Source organism: Scyliorhinus torazame, chromosome 8 (assembly GCF_047496885.1).
Source record: "Scyliorhinus torazame isolate Kashiwa2021f chromosome 8, sScyTor2.1, whole genome shotgun sequence".
In the NCBI taxonomy this organism is placed as follows: domain Eukaryota; kingdom Metazoa; phylum Chordata; class Chondrichthyes; order Carcharhiniformes; family Scyliorhinidae; genus Scyliorhinus; species Scyliorhinus torazame.
Window position 1 is genome coordinate 135,774,695 of NC_092714.1, and position 24,605 is coordinate 135,799,299.

Consider the following 24,605-nt stretch of genomic DNA (forward strand, 5'->3'; position numbering starts at 1 on the left):
TTATGTCCAAGCAGTCTCTAATATGGTTGTTAACACTCTGGCTCCCGTCTTCACTATGATCAGAACCCCACTCCCCAGGCCGCATAGCATTTTCCTCATGGATCGGGTTCATGCGCTTCCACACAGTAGGCCCCGAGCCAGTCACATGGACTGTGAGGGCACACCCCTTAAAGGGGACGTGCTTCCACGGAGACGATTAAACCTGAGCAGAGAAGATGTTTATTAGACCTCAGTCAACAGCAGGTGTGTGGTGAATGTATAATTACTGATAATTCACCAGTGCACTGTGTTATGTTATTAACCCTGTGGGCTCTACCTATGGGCCATTGTGTGGCTTCACCCACAGGGGATATGTTGGGGCATGTACGGGCTCCGCCCATGGCTCCACCCCCTTTACAGGAAGTATAAGAGCTGCTGGCCTGCGGGGCCGCCTCACAGGCAGGCTCAGTTCTAAGCTGATTAAAACCACGGTTTACTTCTCCACGTGCCTTCGAGTGAATTGATGGTCGCATCAAGATGTAGCTGCTTAACACCCAGCAAGCTGTGACTGTGAAGACAGCCTGTCTTGAAAAGCAAGCTGTTTGTTCTACCTCAAAGGCAACTCCAAAGGGGCTTTTCACAGTAACTTCATTTGAAGCCTACTTGTGACAATAAGCGATTTTCATTTCATTCATTTCAAAGATACATAACTGCCTGGTGTGGTCTATCACTGGATTCTTACAGTTTTGAAAATCTATAAGGTGATTTGTAACCCTTGGGGAGAGTTAGCTCTGAAGGGAGGAAAGGAAAGATTGTTCGTAACTGTGTACAATTAGTGTTACTGTGTATAGTCTTTGTCTTAGTTAACTGCACTTCTAGTTACTTTATTGTTGTTTATTTTATTGACTAATAAATACTTATTTTACTTAAAATCATCACAGAACGTCTGGGACATTGTTCTCTTGATTTCAGACCTTTCCTCACATTATACCAAATTGCAAAATCTACAGTAGAGGGCAATTATTTCAAGTTTACCTACTGCGATTTGAAATAACTCAATGTTTTCCATCAGCCACATTCCATGAATGTATAAAAAAAATAATGAAGCAAATCATTGATTTTAGTGATGTTGGTTGAGACAAAGAAGGTCCCAGATTTAATCCACAATTGGTACTGAATTGGCTAATCTTTACTGGGGAGAAAGTAAGGGATGCAATAATATTCCTCAGCACTATGGAAAACAGCTTCATTGTTACTCGAGTTAAATTACATGGAGGCCCCTTAATTTAAACCTTGTACTGAACCTTAATAGGCCTTTCTCACAATATGTGAGAATCCTTGTATTTTTGTGCTTTTGTTCTGGCTAGCCAAATGTGGGGAAAGTGGGGGGGGGGGGGATGCTGTCAAAACTTTCTGAGAAATCTGTGTTCCTCAAATTCTAACCTCTTGCCTATTCCCAATTTTAAATGTTCCACCATTTGTAGCCAAGACTTTTAGTTGCCTGGAATTCCACCTCCAAACCTCCCCCACTCTCTTACCATCTTGAAGATGCCCTTTAAAACATACCTCTTTGATTGACCTTTTACTGATTTGCCCAAATATCTCCTTTGTATTGAATTTTGCTTTATAACACAACATACAAAAAGAAAAATCCCAGGGGCAGGTTCCATGACGTATCGCTGGCCCTTGAATAATTTCTGGTGACTGGTGTCAGTATTATTGGAGAAAATCACAGAATAGTTACAGAACAAACTCTGACCCCTCGTTCTGGACTCCCCCACCATCAGGAACATTCTTTCTGAATCTACCCTGTCTAATCCTGTTAGAATTTTATACGTTTCAATGAGTTCCCCTCTCACTCTTCTAAACTCCAATGAATATAATCCTAACCGACGTAGTCTCTCCTCATATGACAGTCCCACCATCCCAGGAATCAGCCTGGTAAATCTTGGCTGCACTCCCTCCATAGCAAGAACATCCTTCCTCAGATAAGGACATCAAAATTGCACACAATATTCCAGATGTGGCCTCACCAATGCCCTATACAATTGCAGTAAAACATTCCTATTCCTATACTCAAATCCTCTCGCGATGAAGGCCAACATAAAATTACCATCTTTACTACCTGTTGTACCTGCACGCTTATTTTCAGCTGTAGCCACCTGAGTTAGCCACTTCCCGACTTAAAATGGAGAACCGCAAAGGCTGAAGGGAAATTCAGCCAACACAGGCAAAGACTAGCAAATACAGAAATCATGTATATTGGAACTTGCAAAACAACCAGACAGCACCAAAACCAGCAGCAATCTGCATAGTAATGTAGCAGCCATCTACGTAGTAATGTGTGATTCCCAAGCACAATGGCAACAGGTTAAGATAAACAAAGCCAAGCCAGACTCCTTTGCGCCAGCCAAGACAAAGGGAGGCCAAGGGACACTTAGGGACCGCCCAGTGATTAGGGAACCGCTCCAGCATTGGAGAAATCAATCCAAGTGTTCGGAAAGCAGTCCAATCACTTGGAACCAGGTACGGGGTCCGCCCCGAAGGGCGGGAAGCCCCTGGGGACTATAAAGTAAAGCCCCCAAGTTCAAATCGTCCTTCTTGGCAGGATCACTCAGCAGCGAATCAACCCTTGAGAGTGAACTGCCCAAGCTGCCTCATCAAGCAAGTAAGTCTCAAGTCAACGCTCGCTGCGAGATAGGCGCTCCTAGCTACCAGTCCATACCAGCTTTTGAATCCTGCAGACTCAGGACCTGAACGAAAGGCCATTTGTTCCCCTGACCCGGTGGGCCAGTCCGAAGCTAAGTATAGGCCTGTACGCTATAGAAATAGCCTAGAAAGTAGAGTTATGCATGAGTAGTGATTTACTGTGTATAATAAATGTGCTTTGATTTGAATCTTACTAATTGGTGTGTTGAGTTATTGATCATTACTTGAACTTGAACCTCGTGGCGGTATCATAAAGATACCTGGCGACTCTAGAGCAAAGGTTATAAAACAGAGCCAATTGAACCAACCAAAAGTTAGCAACACAGCAACTGATGCACGGAGACACCAACGTCTCACTGAGTATCTACCTCTCAATTTACACTCATTCAAATAATAATCTGCTTTCCTATTTTTGCTACCGAAGTGGATTATCTCACATTTATCCATATTATACTGCATCTGCCATATATATGCCCACTCAGCCTGTCCAAATCCCACTGAAGCATCTCTGCATCCTCCTCAGTCCACCCTCCCACCCAGCTTTGTATCATTTGCAAATTTGAGATACTACATTTAGTTCCCTTGTCCAAATTATTAATATATAATGTGAACAGTTGGGGTCCTAGCACAGATCCCTGCGGTACTCCACTAGTCACTGCCTGCCAATCGGAAAAAAGCCCATTTATTTCATATTTTTGCTTCCTGTCTGCTAACCATCTTTCTATCCATCTCAAGACATTATCTGCAATCCCATGCACTTTAACTTTACATAGTAATCTGCTCTGAGACCTTGTTGAAAGCCTTCTGAAAGTTCAAATAAATCACATCTCCCTGATCAACTCTTCTTGTTACATCTTCAAAGAATTCCAGTAGATTTGTCAAGCATGATTTCCCTTTCGTAAATCCATGCTGACTTTGTCTGATTATACCATTGCTTTCCAAATGCTGTGCTTATGAAATTCTTGATAATGGACTCTTGCAACTTCCCTACTACGGACTTTAGGCTCACTGGTCTATAGTTCCCTGTTTTCTCTCTACCTCCCTTTATGAATAGCGGGGTTATATTAGCAACCCATTTTATTTCAAATGCTCCAAGCATTCAGGTACAAAACCTTAAGGCTAGTCCTTTTAATGTTCCTTGACTTGTCCCTACTATTTTTTACAGTTACATATGGATGAAAGGTAAATTATTGGGGATGTGATGAAAGTGATGTTGCATGGAGGAGCTGTTGGATCAGAATTAACAAAATACAGGAAGACAATGGGAGGAAAGTTACACATATATGAAGTGAGCACTATTTTCATGGATATGGTTATGTTGAAGAACTCAACAGAAGGATCTTCATTATTGTAATATCCCCTTATTAATTACTATAAACATGTTGCTTGTAATGTTTATTGCTTCTTTTTATTGTTAAATAAATTGTCTGTTGGTTTTTCGCCTGAGTTAGATGAAGTATATTTTAAATTAATTTACAAAAAGGATGACGAATCAAACAATGGCACATTATAGCAAGCCACAGACAGTGGGGTGGGTTTGCTGATCAATCATTCAGCATCATTATTGCTTACTTGGATATTAGGCAAAGCCACATTCCAGATCATAGGAGTTGCAACGTCCATTACAGATATGGTCAGTGACCTTCAAGTGTATGCAAACATGCGTTAAACCCAAAAATACAACAGAAGCATTTACTTGTTCATTTAAAATTGTTTATGGTCTGTTAAAATTACAGCTGAGGTATTTTATTCAAATGAGTGGCACGGTGGCACAGTGGCTAGCACTGCTGCCTCACAGCTCCAGGGTCCCAAGCTCAATTCCAGCCTTGGGTGACTGTCTGTGTAGAGTTTGCACTTTCTCCCCGCGTCTGCGTGGGTTTCCTCCAACAGTCCAAGGATGTGCAGGTTAGGTGGATTGACCACACTAAAATTGCTCATTAGTGTCCAAAAGGTTAGGTTGGGTTACTGGGTGATGGTGGAAGCCTGGCTTAAGTGGGGTGCTGTATCAAAGGGCCGGTGCAGACTCGATGGGCCGAATTAGCTCTTTCTGCACTGTAAATTCTATGATTCTATGAATTATTCTCCCTTCTCATTTTGGGCAGTCCTTGAGAGTCAAGGATAACTTATTTCCAGACTGGTTCAATGGGCTTGTTGATGGCAATGTGTGATCTGCAGACTCTACCAGTTTCAGGGCAGGTGGAGTTTGGAGGGTTGATGAGTTGTTGGGAAGTGTGTGCATTCTCAACGACGACACAATTTCATCACTGTGCATTCTCAATGTTTCTCAAAGTGTTCGCCACCTCCCCGAATGAAAGTTCTCCATTCTGGTCGGCTGACAAGAAGTGCGAGGAAGTAATAAAAAAATCAATTAAAAAAAACAAAGTTGTTTATTTAAAATACTAAAATTAGTATATCTTCAAGCAGGCAATTTCAAACTTCTGGCTGTCAGGGCTCCAGGAGAAGGGCTAATATGACAAGTTGGTTTTATCTCGTGAAAGTCAAACACACTGCTAATTTGGATTAGATCAGTTTGCTTTTATGAAAGCGGGTCACATAGAGAAACCCACTCCAGGATTTGAGGATATCATGTAGGCTGAAACTTCAGTGCATTGGAGAGGTAGCACAACATTGCTGGAGGTCTTGTCTTTTGGATGAGACATAAGGAAGCCATGTGCCCGTGCAGCTGAACTTGAAAGGCCCCATACCACCATTCAATGAAAAACAGCTGAGTTCTCCTGGCCAGCATTTCTCCCTCAACTAAAATTACCAAAACGCATACTGAATTGTCATTAATCTCCATTCCTGTTTGCAAAACCTTGCTGTTTCTGCTAAGGTTGACATATATTGCCCAATCCTCCTTGCCCTTGTTCAGATGGTGGTGGGCCTTCTTGAACTACTGCAGACCCAGCTGTGACCATGCTGATACACTGTTGTCAAGTAGGAAGTCCACAGGTTTTTATCCAGAGCCATTCATGGGTGTCCCGAAATTCATTCGCTGTAATCCCCTTGGAATCACTTCCCACCAGTCAAAACTATCGCCGATCCCCGGGGGAGTCGCGCACGTGCAATCAGAGCGCGCGTGCGGCACCACAGGATAGAGGGCCTGACATCATCGGGAGGGCGGGGAAATTGAGCGGCCGCCCACAGGGCGTGCTAGATCACTGGAGGATGACGTCAGTACGTCGGGCGGGAAGCGCGAGACGTCATGCCTGCATTCGGAAGCCGTGTGACGTCGGTTGGTTGAGTGCCGGGAAGATGGCGTCGTCGGTGTTGTGTTGTTTGAGGTGGTGCAGCGATGGAGGCTCCGGACACATTCAGCTCAAGGAAATGCCCGCTGTCCAGTTAGACACGCAGCACATGGGTGAGTCTCCATGTGGCTCATGTTTATCAATTTTTGCTGCTTTTAATCGAAGGCAGTAAATCAGCCTCTTGTGGATCTCATTTAGTTCTTCAGCGTCACTTTAATAGGTGACAGCCTCTTATTTTGCTTTAAGATTGGGACCCGTGATTTATATGATGCATCTAAAATTGAACACAACTGCCCCTCTTCGTATAGGTTAGGAGCCCACTACTCTGATGCAGATGCATGATGGAAGCCCTTGGATTGTGAGTTGGCTTCACTGCTATTAGTCTATTTGCTGGATACCACTAATCATTAATAATGTTGTTAATGGGGATCTCCTGCTGTTCCTAACTCTAGCACCAACACGAATTGTAATCCCCAATTCTGATCATTGACCCAAAAGCCCTGTCTGTGCGGAGTCTGTAACTTCCTGTGTCGGCGTGGGTTTCCTCTGGGTGCTCCAGTTTCCTCCCACAAAGTCCTGAAAGAAGTGCTGTTAGGTGAATTGGACATTCTGAATTCTCCCTCAGTGTACCCGAACAGGCACCGTAGTGTGGTGACTAGGGGATTTTAATTGCAGTGTTAATGTAAGCCTACTTGTGACATTAATAAAGATTATTATTATTATTAACACTAATCTCAAAACCTCCATTGCCCAGGATGCAATGCATGTTCTGGTGTCGGAATAGTCATTGTGCCATTGGACAATGTTGGTAATCATTGTAACATCAGATGATGATGGACATTGTAGCATCAGATGGTGCTATTAAACATTTGGCATTAGTCGGTGATGTGTAGTGTGGAAACTGGCAGTGTTGATGAACACTGGCATCAGGCAGTGTATTTAAGCACTGGTACAATTGGTGTTGATGGGCCTTGTGGTATCAGATTGTATGGTACTGATGGGCATTGTGGATCTGTGTGTCAATAGGTGTGGCATCAATAGCTATTGTGATACAAGATGGTGTGGATGGACATCGGTATCGAGCAATTTCTTTTTTAAAAATAATTTAGAGTGCCCAATTCATTTTTCCAATTAAGGGGCAATTTAGAGTGGCCAATCCACCTACCCTGCGCATCTTTGGGATGTGGGGGCGAAACCCACGCAAACATGGGGATAATGTGCAAAATCCACTCGGACTTAGAGCCGGGATCGAACCTGGGACCTCGGTGTCATGAGGCAGCAGTGCTAACCACTGCACCATCGTGGTGCCCGGTATCAAGCAATTTCATTAAGTATTCTTCTACAAGGCAGTGTCAGTGAACAATGTGGCATCATATTACTATTTTGAGGAAGACCAATAATTTTTGAAAATTAAATTCTAAGCCCCAGATATTGACTGAGCGAATGATGCCACAAGGCTTCACTGTACAAAGGGTTATACTGTCCAGGAATTATTAACTTAACACTATTTTGTAAACTCTTATTTCTTAAGCCGAAATATCCTTTTCTGATAGTTTTATTAGTTTAATAATTTTTTATAGATCAAATGTTTCTGCAGATGCAAGAACGGGGAAAGACAGAATAAATTCAGGGCAACAGTTCTTAAGAACTAGTGCCTCTATTTATAGACCGGATCAGTCAGCAAATGGTTGATTGTGTGTGGGCAAATAAACATGATAGAACAACAAATAAATAAGAGCGGCATGGTGGTGCAGTGGTTAGCACTGCTGCCTACGGTGCTGAGGACCCGGATTCGATCCCGGTCCTGGGTCACTGCCCTTGTTGAATTTTAACTGGAAAAAAATGAATTGGGTACTCCTAAATTAAAAAAAATAAATAAATATAGCGTACCCAATTATTTTTTCAGTTAAGGGGCAATTTAACGAGTCCAATCCATCTACCCTGCACATCTTTTGGGTTGTGGGGTTGAGACCCACGCAGACATGGGGAGAATGTGCAAACTCCACACGGACAGTGACCCGGGGCTGGGATCGACCCCGGGTCCTCAGTGTTGAGTACTTTAAATTTAAAGAAAAAAATAAAGTAAAATAAAATGGCAGATAACCGGGGAACTAACGATAGTAAGTCTGAGGAGAATTGCCCTGTCTTTGTTAGCGATGTAGATTATTCATATAATTCCCCAGATCAAAGAAAGGTTGGAAAATATCAGGTAAACAAGAGAAGGTCTTAAATTATCCATATACTTGTCAGATCAGACAGGTTTGGAAAGGTAAAGTTGATTTGTTTGAATCTCTATTTGGGACATCGCACAGTTGCCATGGGGATAGGTTGTACCGGAGGTACCATGTTATGATGGGTTTATCTGTGTGTTTTCTCATTGAACAAGAAGGTAGTGAAGTCCATGCTTGAGCCGGTATATCCACAAAAATGAGGTGCTTAAAGCAAATTTGTGTGTAATGCTAGTAGCTGTACCTCAAAAAGCTCTCACCTCGGAGAATAGAAGAAACACAGAAAAAAGTAAGTGAATCAATAGAACAGTGGCACACCTTGGTTTGTTCCCAAGAGAAGTGAAAGTAGAAGAGACCTTTTGGATGGAAACAAAATAAATGGGGTGACATTGATGAAAACAACTGGATATAACATCCTAACTTTTGCAGCTCGTAAAAATATCCTCTGCTCCTGCATCAGTGACTAAGTATCCTTCAATTCAAAACTGGCATAAAATGGTCATGGAATGTATTCCTTTTGAATTCCCGATCTGTCGTGATGATTGCAAGGTGAAAGCCAAGACAGCATGTCTGTTCCTTCAGCAACTTCTGAGTTCGTTTTAATTACCTTACATTTACAAATGTTATTTACCAAAAACTAAGTTATATTCCTACAATATATAAATCATAAAATTGGACATTTTCACAACAATCAGATGGTGAAAATGGCCACTGTCATCAAGCGCCAGTAAGCATTGTGATAGCAAAGAAGTCTATAAATGGTTGCCACCTCCGGGCGAACCTTGACAGTGACCCTCTCAGAGCGAACTTAATTTTCTCCAGACCGAGAGAGCTTGCCATATCCGATAGCCAGGCCACCGACTTCGGGGGCTTTGAGGCCCTCTATGCCAGCAGAATTCGTCTCCGGGCTACCAGGGAAGCAAAGGCCAAAACGTCAGCCTCTCCTCTCGGGTCCTCCGAAACCCCAAAAATTGCCACTTCTGGACTCATCACCACCCTTGTTTTCAGTACCCGGGACATAACGTCCGCGAATCCCTGCCAGTACCCCCTGAGTTTTGGACATGCCCAGAACATGTGGACATGGTTCGCTGGTCCTCCCGAACATCTGGCACACTTGTCCTCTAATCCAAAGAATTTACTCATCCGGGCCACTGTCATGTGGGCCCGGTGGACGACCTTAAATTGAATCAGGCTGAGCCTAGCGCATGTTGCGGTCGCGTTTACCCTGCTCAACGCCTCCACCCACACGCTCTCTTCTATCTCACCTCCGAGCTCCTCTTCCCACTTAAGCTTCAGCTCCTTGGTCTGCGTCTCCTCCGCCCCCATAAGTTCTTTATATATATCTGAGACCCTCCCCACCCCCACCCATCCACTGGACACTACCCTGTCCTGGATCCCCCTAAGTGGCAGGTGTGGGAAGGATGGAATCTGTCTGCGTAGAACGTCCTGCACCTGCAAGTACCTGAAATCATTCCCTCTCGCCAACCCAAATTTCTCCTCTAGCGCCCATATGCTCGGGAAGCTCCCTTCCAAGAACAGACCCCCCCCCCATCCTCTCAATCCCAGCCCTCCGCCATGCTCGGAACCCACCATCCATATTCCCCATGGCAAACCGGTGATTATCGCAAATTGGGGACCAAACTGATGCTCTCACTTCCCTCACGTGCCTTCTCCATTGGCCCCAGATCTGCTAGGTCGCCACCACTATAGGGCTGGTGGAGTACCGTGTCGGCGGGAGTGGCAGGGGCGCTGTAACCAGGTCTGCCAAACTGGTGCCCCTGCACGAAGCGGCCTCCATCCGCCCCCAAACCGACCCCGCACCCACCATCCACTTCCTTATCATAGCTATGTTGGCCGCCCAGTAGTAATTACTAAAGTTTGGCAGCGCCAGTCCCCCTTCTACATTCCGATGTTGATGAGAAATTGTGGCATCAGGGAGTAAATAATCATTATTGCATAATCTGAAGAATCTTGTTATTGGGCATTCCAGTCACAAAATCATTCTCTGACAGTGACATTCAGTAAAAAGTACATAGAAGTTATTGGACATTTACATTTGGCCCAGCCGGTCCTTGTGGGTCATTTTTGCCGACATGAACAAATACTCAAATCACATTTACCTATCCTGTTATTCTTTTGAACTCTTTTCCTTCATCTTTCTATCCAATCTAAACTTGAATATTGATATAGTTTTTACCTCCGTCGCTAACCCCACGTCTGTGTGGGAAGAGGTTTCTCCTGCCCTATGTTCTACATCTCGCATTTAATGTTGTTTCAATTTCCTCATTCTTGCATAACTACCGGAAGAAGTCTGCTTCTCTCCACCTGATCCCATACTTTCAACGTTTTCAACACTTCAGCATTTTTATACGAAATAGGTCCCAATTTTTCAAGCCTTCATACCAGGCATAATCTATGCCTCAAATCCTTTGGGGAATGTGGGAACACAAGTATTATAATAACTTGCATACCTTAATACTCCTTTTAAAAATAAATAATTGCCATTTCTGGAATGTGTTGAATCATACTGGCAGGTAGCTTTTTGCTTGGTCCAGTTTGTTAATTCCTACGGTATGACTCGGAGACAAAAACAGAACAAAATATTGTAGTGTATGTTTCCTTCATATAGATTAGTAATTTTATATAATAATCCATTCCCATTTATATTTTGGTCAATGTATTTGCAAAATCATTTTATTTTTGTAACCTAAAAAGATTTAATTGCAACTGGTTTGCGACATCACCATCTTTACAATTAAGTGTCCTTTGATTTGTGGCATGAGATTTTTCAGTTACATTGTTTCCAGAGACCAATTATTGTGCACAAAATGGATAAGCAAGAGTTATCATGGAAATAGCCTTGTAATTCCCAGAGAACAATGAGGAGCAGTTGTCATCCACCTTTCAGTCATGTGGTGATAACCAGACAAAGCACTCGACGATAACATTGTTGAAAGGTGACACATGACTGTGAAATGTTTACCATTGCCTGATGGGATTGCTTTGGTTACCGCCACTGAAAATGTGTTATTAAGCAAGATGAAAGATCTCGCTCAGTGAATTACATGGTGGTAGGCCAACTATTAATGCAAGTTCCAAGAAAATAGAAATACATTGCTATAATGCTTTGTCTTGTGCCGCTGAGCTGTATGTAACTTCACTATACCTTTTTTAGTGTTCCCAATGGTGAGACCCAATTTTTCTTCCAACGGTATTTTAAAAAAAAGTATATTTATTGAAATAACAAATAATCAACCTGTGAAGATGCAAGATGACAAAGTCAAAAATTGCTAACAAAATAAAAACACAAACTAAAACTTAGGCCGCGATCTACCGGCCGCATTGCGCCTGAACGGGAGTGAGACGTAGCCAGTAGTTGCCGGGAGAACCTCCTGCGGGCTTTCCGGCAGCCAGTACGCCTCGCAAGATCTATTCAGATCTCGCAATGTGTCACAATGGGCGTGACTAAGCCTTGTGTGCCTAAGTCGATTTTAAACCCAATTAGGAGTGCTCACCCAGGATCTACCGGGCTTCCGGCATCTATCGGCCTCCCCAGGCAGTCCCCAGCTGGGTGTGGTTCAGTACTGGTCAACACAAATGTGGACCGGGCAGGTCTCCCAGATATCAGAGGCCCCTGAGTGGTCAGGGACAGAGCAGGTTGGCACCTGGCAATCTACCCTGGAATATGCGCTCCCTGGCACTGGCACCGCTACCCTGGTACCTCCAAGGCACCTGGGTGACACTCAAAGCCGGCAGGAACACTGCCAGGATGGCAGTGCCAGGCTGCCCGCCAAGGTGGCCTGGGGGAGCCATGCCAAACAAGGAGGATGGAGGGGGAGGGGGAGAGGTGCAGGGTGGGCATGAAGGAGCCTCTGGAAGAGTGTGGGTCCTGGAAGAGGGTGACCGAAAGGGGACGTAGGAAGGCCTGAAAGGGGGGGGGGTTATGGGGGAGGTGTTTTCAGAACCCCAAAATGTATCATGGAGTTGAACCAACCTCCCCCTTTAATGGATTGTTGCTTTTGAAGCACACGGCTTGTTCTCCAGGTGTGGGATTACAATTATGGACACGTGGTTTTTAACACAAAACAATGTTTATTCTATGAACTCAACTTAACCTTTTAAATAAACATTGGATCCCTTAACACCCCTTACTTCAAAGATAACCCTGAAAAATTCAACACTAAATAATCCCTCAAAATGTTCCTTCAAACATCCAAAAGGCTTCAAACCTTCAAAACAGTAACACATCAGGTCACAGTTAATATATATTTTCTGTTGGATGGCAGAGATATATCAGCTTGGTTGTCTTCAGCTCCAGCACCTTGCTTTTCTTCCTGCAGCTCTCTGGAAACACATAGACACACACAAGCTGCTTTCTCAAACTGAAAGCAGAAGTGAGCTCAGCCCCCCCCCCCCCCCCCCGCCCCGTGACATCACTTCAGTAATATGATCAGCTTCATCTGTTAAAGGTACATTTCTTCAGCATCCAATTCTTAAAGGCACTCTCACATGACAGGGGGCCCTCAGCAAATCTATAGGGTGGGGTAATGTCCATGTGTGTGGAAGGGGTGACATTGCCCATGGGCGGGGGACCCACAGCCGTCTCATAGATTGGGCACCATATCAAGATGGTGGCCGGATCTCTGAGGAGCTGGTCAGGCCAATGAATTCAGCTCTCCAGTGTGAGCATGACCGGGAGAAACTCCCCAGGGTCCCAAAAAATGACTTAAGAGTGGTTAGATAGTTGTGGGAAACTTGCCACAAATGACACGTAGAAACTTTTCCATTAGATTGCACCCTTAAACACCATAACTAAACCCCCTAACAGCTAATAAAAGGCTGCCTTCTCGGGTAGAACTACCCCACCGACCCCCTAATGGTATATTTAATTTTCTCTAATTGCAGGAATGACATTAAATCGCCCAAACAGGCAGAAGCACTGGCGGGTGGGAGACCTCCAGCTAAGCAATATTTGTCTCGGGGCTATCAGTGAGACAAAAGTGACAATGTCTGCCCCTACCTCAGTGTAAAATGCCATTGAATTTCCAACCCCAAACATGGCTACTAATAGACATGATTTAGAACCACCCAAAGAATCTCCGATATAGTGTTGAAAAAGGAAACCTAGAAGCTGGCAAGTTTGGGGCAGGACCAAAACATTTCTGTATGGTTTGCTGGGGAAAGTGAACAATGATCACAGCTGTCCTCCACGTTTGAGGAAAACTCATTCATCCTTGCCTTGGTCAAGTGTGTCCTGTGTAACACCTTGAACTGAATCAACCACTGGGCACAAGAGGATGTGGAGTTGACCCTGTAGAGATCCTCCCCCCAAGCCTCATCAGTAAGCACAGGACCCAGCTACCCCTCCTATCTCGCCCCCACCCCATCTAATGGGGCAGGATCTGACGAGAGAATGTGCCCCCACCCCATCTAATGGGGCAGGATCTGACGAGAGAATGTATCAATATAGGTCTGAAATAGACCCCTTGCCAGGTTGAGCCAAGGATTAAACCTTGTTCAGCAAGGAGGAAGGTGGGCTGAAAGGAAAGGAAGGAAAAACCACATTAGAAAAGTCACAAATCTGAAAATAATGAAAGAGGCTAGAATTGGGCAACTGAAATTTGTCAGCCAGCTCCCTAAAGCTGGCAAACCTCCCTCCTACAGGTAGGTCCCCAAAATGCTCAAGTCCCATTGCCTTCCAAGATTTAAATGAAGGGTCCAAACCAGAAGGTAAACAGAGGTGGTTATTACAAATAGGGACTGAAGAAGACCTCCTAAGGGAGGAGACCACCACAGGGTTTGCGAAAATCTAGCAGGAGATAAGGCCAGTCATGAAGTAATTCTGGCATGAAGAGTAGAAGTAGTGCATGAGAGAGCCTCCATTCGGCCCCAGATAGAATCAAAGTCACTAATCCACTGCAAATTTTTTGGATGTTAGCAGCCCAATAATAAATTTGGAAAGCCAAACCTCCTGCCTGCCTATCTCTTTGGAGCAGAACACTGCAGATTCTGGGATTCTTACCTGCCAAAATAAAAGCAGAAATCAATTTGTTACCCTTAATAAAAAAGGATTTGGACTTCCGGTTGCGGCTATGCCTGGGTAGGTCGCACGTTCGGCAGCTCCTGCCTTGAATGGACTTTTGGGCCCTTTTAAGGAGCCCCAGCGGCACTTAGACGACGATTCCCGGTGTGGGAAGGCAGCAATGAGGTTCCCCCAGCACTGTGTGGAGTGGACCAGGAGCGGAGCGGTCAAAAAAGTGGCATTATAGAAGAGAGGAGAACGGGCGCGAAAAAGCAAGATGGCGGCAGGCGGAGACCAAGCAGCATGGGCTCAGTGGTCGCGGGAGCAGCAGGAGTTTTTGAAAAGCTGCTTTGCGGAATTGAAGGCGGAGATGTTGGCCCCTATGAAGGTGTCGATCGAGAGGCTGGTGGAGACCCAGAGGATGTAGGGCACGGCGATTAAGGATGTGCAGCAGGAGGCCTCTGATAACGAGGACGAGATCCTGGGCAGGCGGTGAAAGTGAAGGTGCACGAGGCGCCGCATAAAAAATGGCAGGAGAAATTCGAGGATCTGGAGAACAGGTCGAGGAGGAAGAATCTGCGGATTCTGGGTCTCCCTGAAGGCGTGGAGGGGTCGGATGTGGGGCGTACGTGGCTACGATGCTGGGCACGCTGATGGGCGCGGGAGCTTTCTCGAGGCCCCTGGAGCTGGATGGGGTGCATAGAGTCCTGGCGAGGAGGCCGAGGGCAAATGAGCCACCGAGGGCTGTGGTGGTGAGGTTTCACCGTTTCACCGACAGGGAATGTATCTTGAGGTGGGCGAAGAAGGAGCGGAGCAGCAGGTGGGAGAATGTAAAATCCGCATTTACCAGGACTTGAGTGCAGAGCTGGCCAAGAAGAGGGCAGGATTTAACCGGGCCAAGGCGATTATCCACCTAAAGGGGGTGAAGTTCAGGCTGTTGCAGCCAGCGCGGCTGTGGGTCACGTATCAGGACCGACACCACTACTTTGATACACCGGACGAGGCGTGGAGCTTCATCAAAAATGAGAAATGGGCTCAAATTAGTGGTTCGTAGGATGTTCCGGGGGATGTTTGAGAGTGGAAGGGGGTGATTTTTGTGTTTTCTCGGTATGTGTACTGGTTTGGGAGGGGTTGTTCCCCTCGTTTGATGGGGGGAGTGGGGGCCAGAGGCCCTGGCCTTGGGGGATCGGGGCAAGGCTGCAGGAGAAAGGAGCTGCGCCACATGGGTTGGGGTCGGCCCAGGCAGGGAACGCGGGCTTTTTCCCGTGGAAAGGGGGCGGGGAGCCTGATGCAGGTGGCGATACCGGACTGGAGCCCACACTGGTTTGTAGGGGGGGTGGAGGAGGGGACTTGGGCCACCCCACTTTGATGGGAGGAGGGTGGGGGACTTTGAGGGGGAATCCAACTGGGGGATCGCCGGCAGAGGCGGGAGCGTCTGGGGTCAGCAGGAGTCGGCTGACTTACGGGAGTGCAATGGGGGGAGCAGGGGGGGGTTAAGCAATTACTTGGCCGGGTGAGGGGGGGTTGGGGGGGGAACTGGATTGCTGCTGTACTGACTGAGGGGGAGCTGGAGGTAAGAGGGAGAGTCGGGGCGGGAAGCCTCCGCCTGGGGGGCTGGAGAGTGCGGGAGGCGTGGGCACGAGGCTGGCCTAAAAAAGGAGATGGCTAGTCTGCAAAGGGGGGCACTGGTAGTCCCCTGATCCGGCTGATCACGTGGAACTTGAGAGGCTTGAATGGGCCGGTCACGAGGGCCCGGGTGTTTGCGCACTTAAAGGGACTAAAGGCAGACGTAGCCATGTTACAGGAGACACACCTGAAGGTGGCGGATCAGACCAGGCTGAAGAAGGGATGGGTGGGGCAGATCTTTCACTCTGGGCTGGATGCGAAGAACAGGGGGGTCGCAATCTTGGTGACCAAGCGGGTGACTTTTGAGGCGGCGGGTATCCTGGCGGATAAAGGGGGCCGATATGTGATGGTGAGTGGTAGGCTGCAGGGGGCCCAGGTGGTGTTGGTGAATGTATATGCCCCAAGTTGGGACGATGCAGGGTTCATGAAGCGCATGTTAAGCCGGATCTGGAGGCAGGGAATCTAGGCCAAGGGCGAGGGAGTTCTTCTTCTCCCACATGCACAAGGCCTACTCACGGATAGGCTTTTTCATGGTGAGCAGGGCGCTGCTCCCGAGAGTGGAGGGGCCGGAGTAATAGGCCTTTGCGATTTTGGATCACGCCCCGCACTGAGTGGAGCTGGAGTTGGGGGATGAGAGGGGCCAGCGCCCGCTGTGGCGCATGGACGTGGGATTGTTGGCGGATGAGGAGGTCTGTGGGCGAGTCTGGGGGTGCATTCAAAGGTATATGGACGCCAATGTTAATGGGGAGGTATTGGTGAGTGTGGTCTGGGAGGCGCTGAAGGCAGTGGTCAGGGGGGAGCTAATTTTTTATCAGGGCTCACAGGGAAAAGAGGGAAAGGATGGAGAGGGAGAGATTGGTGGGGGAGATACTGAGGGTGGATAGGAGATACGCGGAATCCCCTGAAGAGGGGCTGCTGAAGGAGCGCCGGTGCCTCCAGACGGAGTTTGTCTAGCTGACTACGGGGAAAGCTGATGCCCAGTGGAGGAAGGTACAGGGTGCAGCGTACGAGTATGGGGAGAAGGCGAGTCGGATGCTGGCGCATCAACTACGAAGGAAGGAGGAAGCTAGGGAAATTGGGGGAATCAGGGACAGGGGGGGGAACACGGTGCGGAGCCCAGCCAAAATAAATGAGGTCTTTAGGGACTTCTATGGGAACTTGTGCAAGTCAGAACCCCCGGAGGGAGGGGGGGGAGGGGATGCGGCAGTTCCTGGACCAATTGGGGTTTCCAAGGGTGGAGGAGGGGCAGAGAGAAGGTTTGGGGGCCCCGATCGGGATGGGGGAGCCGGTTAAGGGGTTGGGGAGCATGCAGGCGGGCAAGGCCCCGGGACCGGATGGGTTCCCGGTTGAGTTCTACAGGAAGTTCGTGGAACTGCTGGGCCCGTTGCTGGTGAGAACCTTCAAAGAGGCGAAGGAAAAAGGGATTCTTCCCCCGACAATGTCGAGGGCTCTGATCTCGCTTATCCTCAAGCGGGGTAAGGACCCGCTGCAGTGTGGCTCGTATAGGCCGATTTCGCTCCTCAATGTGGATGCCAAGTTGTTGGCGAAGGTCCTGGCCACTAGGATTGAGTATTGTGTCCCGGGAGTGATACATGAGGATCAGTCGGGGTTTGTGAAGGGCAGGCAGCTGAATGCAAATGTGCGGAGGCTCCTGAATGTGATTATGATGCCCTTGGAGTGAGGGGCAGGCGGAAGTGATGGCGGCAATGGACGCGGAGAAGGCCTTTGACCGGGTGGAGTGGGAGTACCTGTGGGAGGTGCTGGGCAGGTTTGGGTTCGAGGAGGTGTTCATAGGGTGGGTTAAATTGTTGGACCAGGCCCCGGTGGCGAGTGTATCGACGAACCGGCGGAGGTCAGAGTACTTCAGATTGTACCATGGAACGAGGCAGGGGTGCCCCCTGTTCCCCCTGCTGATTGTCCTGCCGATTGAGCCGCTGGCCATGGCGCTGAAGGAGTCCAGAAACTGGAAGGGGTTGGTCCGGGGGGGAAGGAACACTGTCTCACTATACGCGGATGACCTGCTTCTATATATCGCGGAGGGGATGGGGGAGGCCATGCAGACCCTTAGGGAGTTTGGAGATTTCTCGGGATACAAGCTCAATGTTGGGAACAGCGAGCCCTTTGTGGTGCATGCGAGGGGCCAGGAAAAGAGGCTGGAGGAGTTGCCGCTCAAGTTGGTGGAGAGGAGTTTTCGGTATTATGGTATCCAGGTGGCCAAGAGTTGGGGGGGTCTTGCATAAGCTCAATCTGGCGCGGTTGGTGGACCAGATGGAGGAGGACCTCCAGAGGTGGGACTTGCTGCCATTCTCCCTGGCGGGCAGGGTGCACTCCGTTAAGATGACGGTCCTACCTAGGTTCTTGTTCGTGTTTCAGTGCCTGCCCATTCTCATCCCTAAGGCCTTTTTCAAGCGGGTGAGCAAGAGCAGTATGGGATTTGTGTGGGCAAATAAGACCCTGAGGGTTAAGAGACTGTTCTTGGAGCGCAGTCCGGGGGGGGGGGGGGGGGGGGGGGGTTGGCGCTGCCGAACCTGGGCAGCAAATGTGTCAATGATTCGGAAATGGGTAATGGAGGGAGAGGCGGCGGCGTGGAAAAGACTAGAGGCGGCCTCCTGTGTAGGTACTAGCCTGGGGGCACTGGTGACGGCATCGTTGCCGCTCCAGCCGACGCGGTACACCACGATCCCGGTGGTGGCGGCGACATTGAAGATTTGGGGGCAGTGGAGACAGCACAGGGGGGAGGTGGGGGCCTCAGTCTGGTCCCCAATACGGAACAACCATAGCTTGCTCCGGGCAGGATAGATGGCGGGTTCCTAAGTTGGCACCAGGCGGGAATTAGAAGGATGGGGGATTTATTCATCGACTGGACTTTTGCCAGTCTGAGAGCGCTGGAGGAGAAATTTGGATTGCCCCCGGGAAGTGCCTTCAGGTATATGCAGGTTCGGGCGTTTGTGAGGAAGCAGGTAGGGGAATTCCCGCTGCTGCCTGCCCGGAGGATACAGGACAGGGTGATCTCGGGCGTGTGGGTCAGAGAGGGTAAGGTCTCGGCGATATACCAGGAGCTGCAGGAGGCGGAGGAAGCCTCGGTGGAGGAGCTGAAGGGCAAGTGGGAGGAGGAGCTGGGCGAGGAACTGGATGAGGGCCTGTGGGCTGACGTCCTGGGCAGGGTCAATTCCTCCTCATCTTGCGCCAGTCTTGGCCTGATCCAGTTTAAAGTGGTGCACAGAGCGCATATGACAGGGGCGAGGATGTGTAAGTTTTTCGGGGTAGCGGACGGGTGTGTGAGGTGTTAGGGAGTCCAGCAAACCACGGCCATATGTTCTGGGCGTGCTCGGCGCTGCCGGAGTTTCGGAAGGGCTTTGCAAAGGCTATGTCCAAGGTCTTAGATACTCGGGTAAAACCGAGTTGGGGGATAGCGATATTTGGTGTGTCAGATGATCCTGGGGTGCAGGAGCCGAAAGAGGCTGGAGTTCTGCCCTTTGCCTCCTTGGTAAGCTCTTGTTAATGTGGAGGGACGCAAAGCCCCCAAGCGTAGAGGCTTGGGTCAATGACATGGCGGGGTTTCTTGGAGAAGATAAAGTTTGCCTTGCGAGAGTCTTTGCAGGGGTTCTCCAGGCGGTGGCAACCGTTCCTTGACTTTCTCGCGGAACGTTAGGTGGAGGTCAACAGCGGCAGCAACCCGGAAGGGAGGGGCGGGGGCGAATTCCTTTCTTTTTTTGTAAGTGGCGTATGCCCCATTCTGTTCTGAGTTGGGTGTTAATTTCTTAAACTGTTTATCGTTTAGAGGATTAAGTTTTGTTTTGATGGCATGTTGCCCTTTGTATTATTTTCCTTTTTGGAGTGTTTTGTAAAATTATTGAAAAACTTTGAATAAATACATTTAAAAAAAAAAAAGAATTTGGGCAACAAATAGAGAGACATTGAAAGAAAAATTAAATTGTAGGAAGTACATTGATTTTAATTGCTTGGATCCTACCGGCCAGAGACGGAAGGAGGTTGTTCCACCTCTGTAGACAATTAATCAGGCTTGAGTAGTTAACTTATGAAGTGAGGCACAATTATGGGCCATGCAGACCTCCAAATAACTGAAACTGGTATTGGAATTGTATCCAATATTCCAATTTCCATTTGTTGTTTTGATTACCTGTCTCTGTTGTTTACCCTCAATTACTTAATCACATCCCGAGCCCTGGAGAATATTTTGCAGTCTGATAAAATATCTTCATAACATTTTTAAAACTAAATCAAACATTTTTATTTGGTTCCAGGCAGGAACATTTTGATTGCTTGTTCTTTGACATAAATTACATTTTTTTTATGGTAACTTGCTAAATTACATTGCTTTTCCACATTGCGATTGTCCCAAATTCAAACAACAATGTTGATGGCTTTCAGATTTCCATTAATGTTTATCTTGTCTCTTCTTCAAAAGAGGCTTTGTCTTGTATCCATGTGAACTGCCTAAACTGTGTGTATGTTTTTTATTGTCTTAAAATCCCTTTAGATGTCAGTTCTTTTTTTCATCATCGTCGTACACGATGCTCATCAAATATGTTCCACTCATTCGTCCTGCCTTGTTCCACTATCACCCACCCTGTTCTTGGGTTTCCATTCACTCCGTTGTAACTTGTCTTAAACAAGATCACAATGCCTCCTCTATTAGCTCTTGTCTTACCCTATTAGTAACTGCCTCAACTCCCATCTGCACATTACATGCATGTTCCTTTCCTCAATGTTCATATATCCAACTGGATTGTTTCCCTCGTCCTTAACTACTGAATCCACCCACTTAAGTAATAGACTCTCTTCTTAAGCCCTTCTAGTGCCTGAGATCGTTTTCAATCTTCTCATGTTCAGAATCTGCACTAGGGAGCATTCTATTCGGATTTTCTATACCCAGCAGCAACTACTGATTGCTTGTTAGAGTAAAAGGCTATAGATTGCTTATAATCTCCATATTGTTGGGTCATTGCAGCAATGTAGTAATTCTCATTATTATGGCCGAATATGTGGAAGGGGGCAAGTCAAATCTGGCATCCTTATGCCGGTGTTATTGCTAGGAATTGTTTAAGACTGGTGAATGCAATCTCGCACTCCTTCATCCCTTCTGTCTTTTGTCACTCCATACTAGATGCTAACCCCCCCCAGATTTTAACTCGGGCCGACTATTGCTGCAATATTGAAAGTCTATCCACAAATAGATTCTCAAATTCTTGAAGCTACTGGAAATTTTGTTCCACTTGCAGTTACCTGTGAAACGAAGCACAAAGACCCATTCTGCTTGGAGCAAAATGGATTAATTAATCCAAACATATCTGACAGTTCAAACTTACATTTTGCAATTCCCAATTCCTGTAAAAATCTGAATACATCTTCAGCTGTTGACAGGCAAGGGTTAATTCCCTGCTGATTTGACAAGGTGTGGAGTAAATCCATTTTATCCTTTTTTTTTCAATCGCAGTTGTGTCAGAAATAGCTCTTTGAACCTGACAAGAAGTTTTAACCCAAGACCAATCCAACACAAGATTGGGCATAATCATTCCAAATGTACACCAATTCCAATCAATCCTATTGAATTATAATCTAATTCTTATATGTGTGAATTATCATTAGCATTAAAATTCCCGCATAGAACCATAGAATTGCTGCAGTGCAGAAGGAGGCCATTTGGCCCATTGAGTCTGCACCGACCATCTGAAAGGGCACCCTACCTAAGCCCACTCTGCCGCCCTATCCCCCTACCCCACCTAACCTGAACATTGTTGAACACTAGGTCCAATTTTAGCACGGCCAATCCACCTAATCTGTACATCTTTGGACTGTGGGAGGAAACCGGAGCACCCGGAGGAAACCCACGCAGACACGGGGAGAAAGTACAAACTCCACACAGACAGTCACCCAAAGCCGGAATTGAACTCAGGTCCCTGGCGTTATGAGGCAGCAGGACTCACTGTGCTGCCTTGCTTAGCAAAAATATCCTGGAATCATGCTTCTGGCCAGAAAAAAATGACTCCTGGATGGTAACATTGGAAAATAGTTTTGTTAATTAAACTTCCCTTTGATAGCTGTTGACTTAAATCACTTCAACTATGATCTCAAAAGCCATAATATCATACAGAAAACATTAAAACTTAAAACAGACAACACATAAAGACCATTCATACATAAACAGTGAAACATATCAAGTGCTTTAAAGCAATAATGACCAAAATGAATGACTTAAGCATTCTTGTGGTTCTGTTGTAAACTTCCAGAATGTCTGAAATTTAAAAACTCCAGACAAGGTTAATTTGACAAGGTGGGCAGCACGGTAGCACAGTGGGTAGCACCGTTGCTTCACAGTTCCAGGTTCCCAGGTTCGATTCCCGGCTTGGGTCACTGTCTGTGCGGAGTCTGCACGTTCTCCCCGTGTCTGCGTGGGTTTCCTCCGGGTGCTCCGGTTTCCTCCCACAATCCCGAAAGACGTGCTGTTAGGTACTTTGGACATTTCTGAATTCTCCTCTGTGTACCGGAACAGACGCTGGAATGTGGCGACTTAGGGCTTTTCACAGTAACTTCATTGCAGTGTTAATGTAAGCCTACTTGTAACAATAAAGATTATTATTGTTATTATTTCCCAGAGATTTGAACTTTTACAAACTTAGCCCTAAACAATGGTAACACAAATGTACCAACATCCACATAAAACAAACAAAACACACAGATTCTCACTGCTTGTAAATTTTAAACAATCATCCATCTCTCGCGGCTACAGATTCTTAAAGCGACAGAGCACTGCAAGCTCACAATCTCTTGGTTAAAATAATAAACAAGATCCTCCATTATAAAACTTAAATTATTTATTTGATTCATTTATCTTTTTTTTTGTTCCATTTAAGCCAATTTCCAACAACTGATTTCATAGTCATCATCTATTCTTTGTCGATTCAAAATCTCAAAATCTTTCTCACCCAAACACATAACCCATTGCAAAATCTTTATTTTGTATCTGTGGGCAATTATGATAATACAATAATAATCTCATTTGTTCCAAATTCCTCAAGGGTATGCTTAAACATTCCACTTTTAACTGGTGTCATTGAGTTCTCATAAATCCACAATTAAACCTTATATCAAGTAATTTAGACACATAATCATAGACATGCATGTTTCTGGACATTTTAAAAACAAACCAATTGTCTGCTAAAATAGTTAACTTTCCTGCTCCATTTTTTTTCTCCTACATTCCTTTTTTCTTCTTTCAACCAATTTCAATTTTGTTACTTAACCGAGTTTGAAAGGAATAAGTTTTATTTTCAAATGTTTGAACGTTCAAATTGGATTGCTGCCAAACTGTGAACTTATATCTGACCTTGACTTCGAACTGAATTCAAGAATTGTTTAACACAAGCTTGATTTCATTTACAACTTAATTAACTCTTTATTTTGTCAATTTTGTTCTAACATTTGTCTCTATGAAGTAGTAACAGGCACTGTTTCGACATTCCTATCTGGGTCTGTTCGCAGAGTGCTTTCACCACCATTTGAAAGGGGCCATCCGTACCATATGTGGAGGTCGGCGAACTGCCATCCCCAGATATTCCTGAATTGCTTGTTTGAGCTTTCCAGGCCCTTCTTTATATACTGCACAGCAGAGTATCTGTTGGAAATTGTCCTATTTTTAGATTTTATCAATTAGGATAATTTTGGAAAAGGGACAGTCAAAGACTTAAGTTCTACCTTTTCAGATTTAGCTTTCCTGACTCTGACATGTCTATTTTATTTCACTATTCCTGGTCAGGAGACCAGGCAGTATCTGACAGTGCTAGAAGACTTATAGAAGAAGAAAATCTAGACAATTTGTGCGAATTTGAAGCTTCCTCCTCACAGGAACCTTCACTCTGCCCTTTGTTTCCCTCGCACCTGCTCAACAGGAGCTTCACAAAATGTACTTTGCTCCCTCCCTTAATTTAGGGCAGAGCTTCACAGAATGTACTTTGCTCCCCCCACAGCCCGAGAGTGCAGCTTCACAGAATGCACTTTGCTCCCTTTGGGGTCTCCTGAGGAAGGAGCTTCACCAAGTGTACTTGCTCACTCTTTTCTCTAGGGCAGAGCTTCACAGAATGTACTTCGCTCCCATATATCAAGGGTCCTTGGATTTGTTTCTGTAGACTCTGAGCTGAAACAACTGGTTTCTCATCACTTGTTTCTGACTGGGAATTCACCAGCTAGCAAGCAGCAACCCGTGTGAGCCTGTTTAGGTTTTTAACCCTTTCATCCAGTAAATAATGGAACTAGAGTTTTTAAACTGATTGCAGTGTAATATCTAAAGATGTCCAAGTTACCCTCTTCACAACAACGGAATTTAAAAGGAAGCTAGTTGTGGGATAACTCACTGTAGTATGGATTTTGCATTATGTGCACATTCATTGCATGATGAGGCAGTTCACCATCTACATACAAACCAGCTGCGTCCTGGGTTGATGGTGATGACTGAAAGATAGTCTTTATCTCTGAAAACAAAACTTCAAATCACCAACGACTTAGACCAGGAAGGAAAATAACAACCTGCAATTTGCACAGAGCTTGACTTGGCAAAGAGCAACAACGTGAACGAACAGAGGAAAAATCAGATGAGCTATCATCAAAGATGGCATACCGATCTAGAAAGAAGAAATCTATACTGCGACTCGTGATGGCCTTGATGGAACTGCATGATAGGTTAACATGTTCATGCACTGAATGGTACACAGGCTGAAAATGTTGCATGTTCAAATGATTGACTAGATCACTTTAAGCAGCGGCATAATTTAAGAC

General features: G+C 46.1%; 1 protein-coding gene across 1 annotated transcript in view; it reads left to right on the forward strand.

The window, feature by feature from the left end:
* The first annotated feature begins 5,871 nt into the window (after positions 1–5,871).
* Positions 5,872–24,605, forward strand: part of LOC140428131 (SPRY domain-containing protein 7) — a 40,623-nt gene continuing 21,889 nt past the window's right edge. The window contains exon 1 of the mRNA XM_072514224.1: positions 5,872–6,049. Within this exon, the coding sequence (XP_072370325.1) occupies positions 5,944–6,049 (106 nt within the window). The 5' untranslated portion in view covers positions 5,872–5,943. The remainder of the gene's footprint in view (positions 6,050–24,605) is intronic.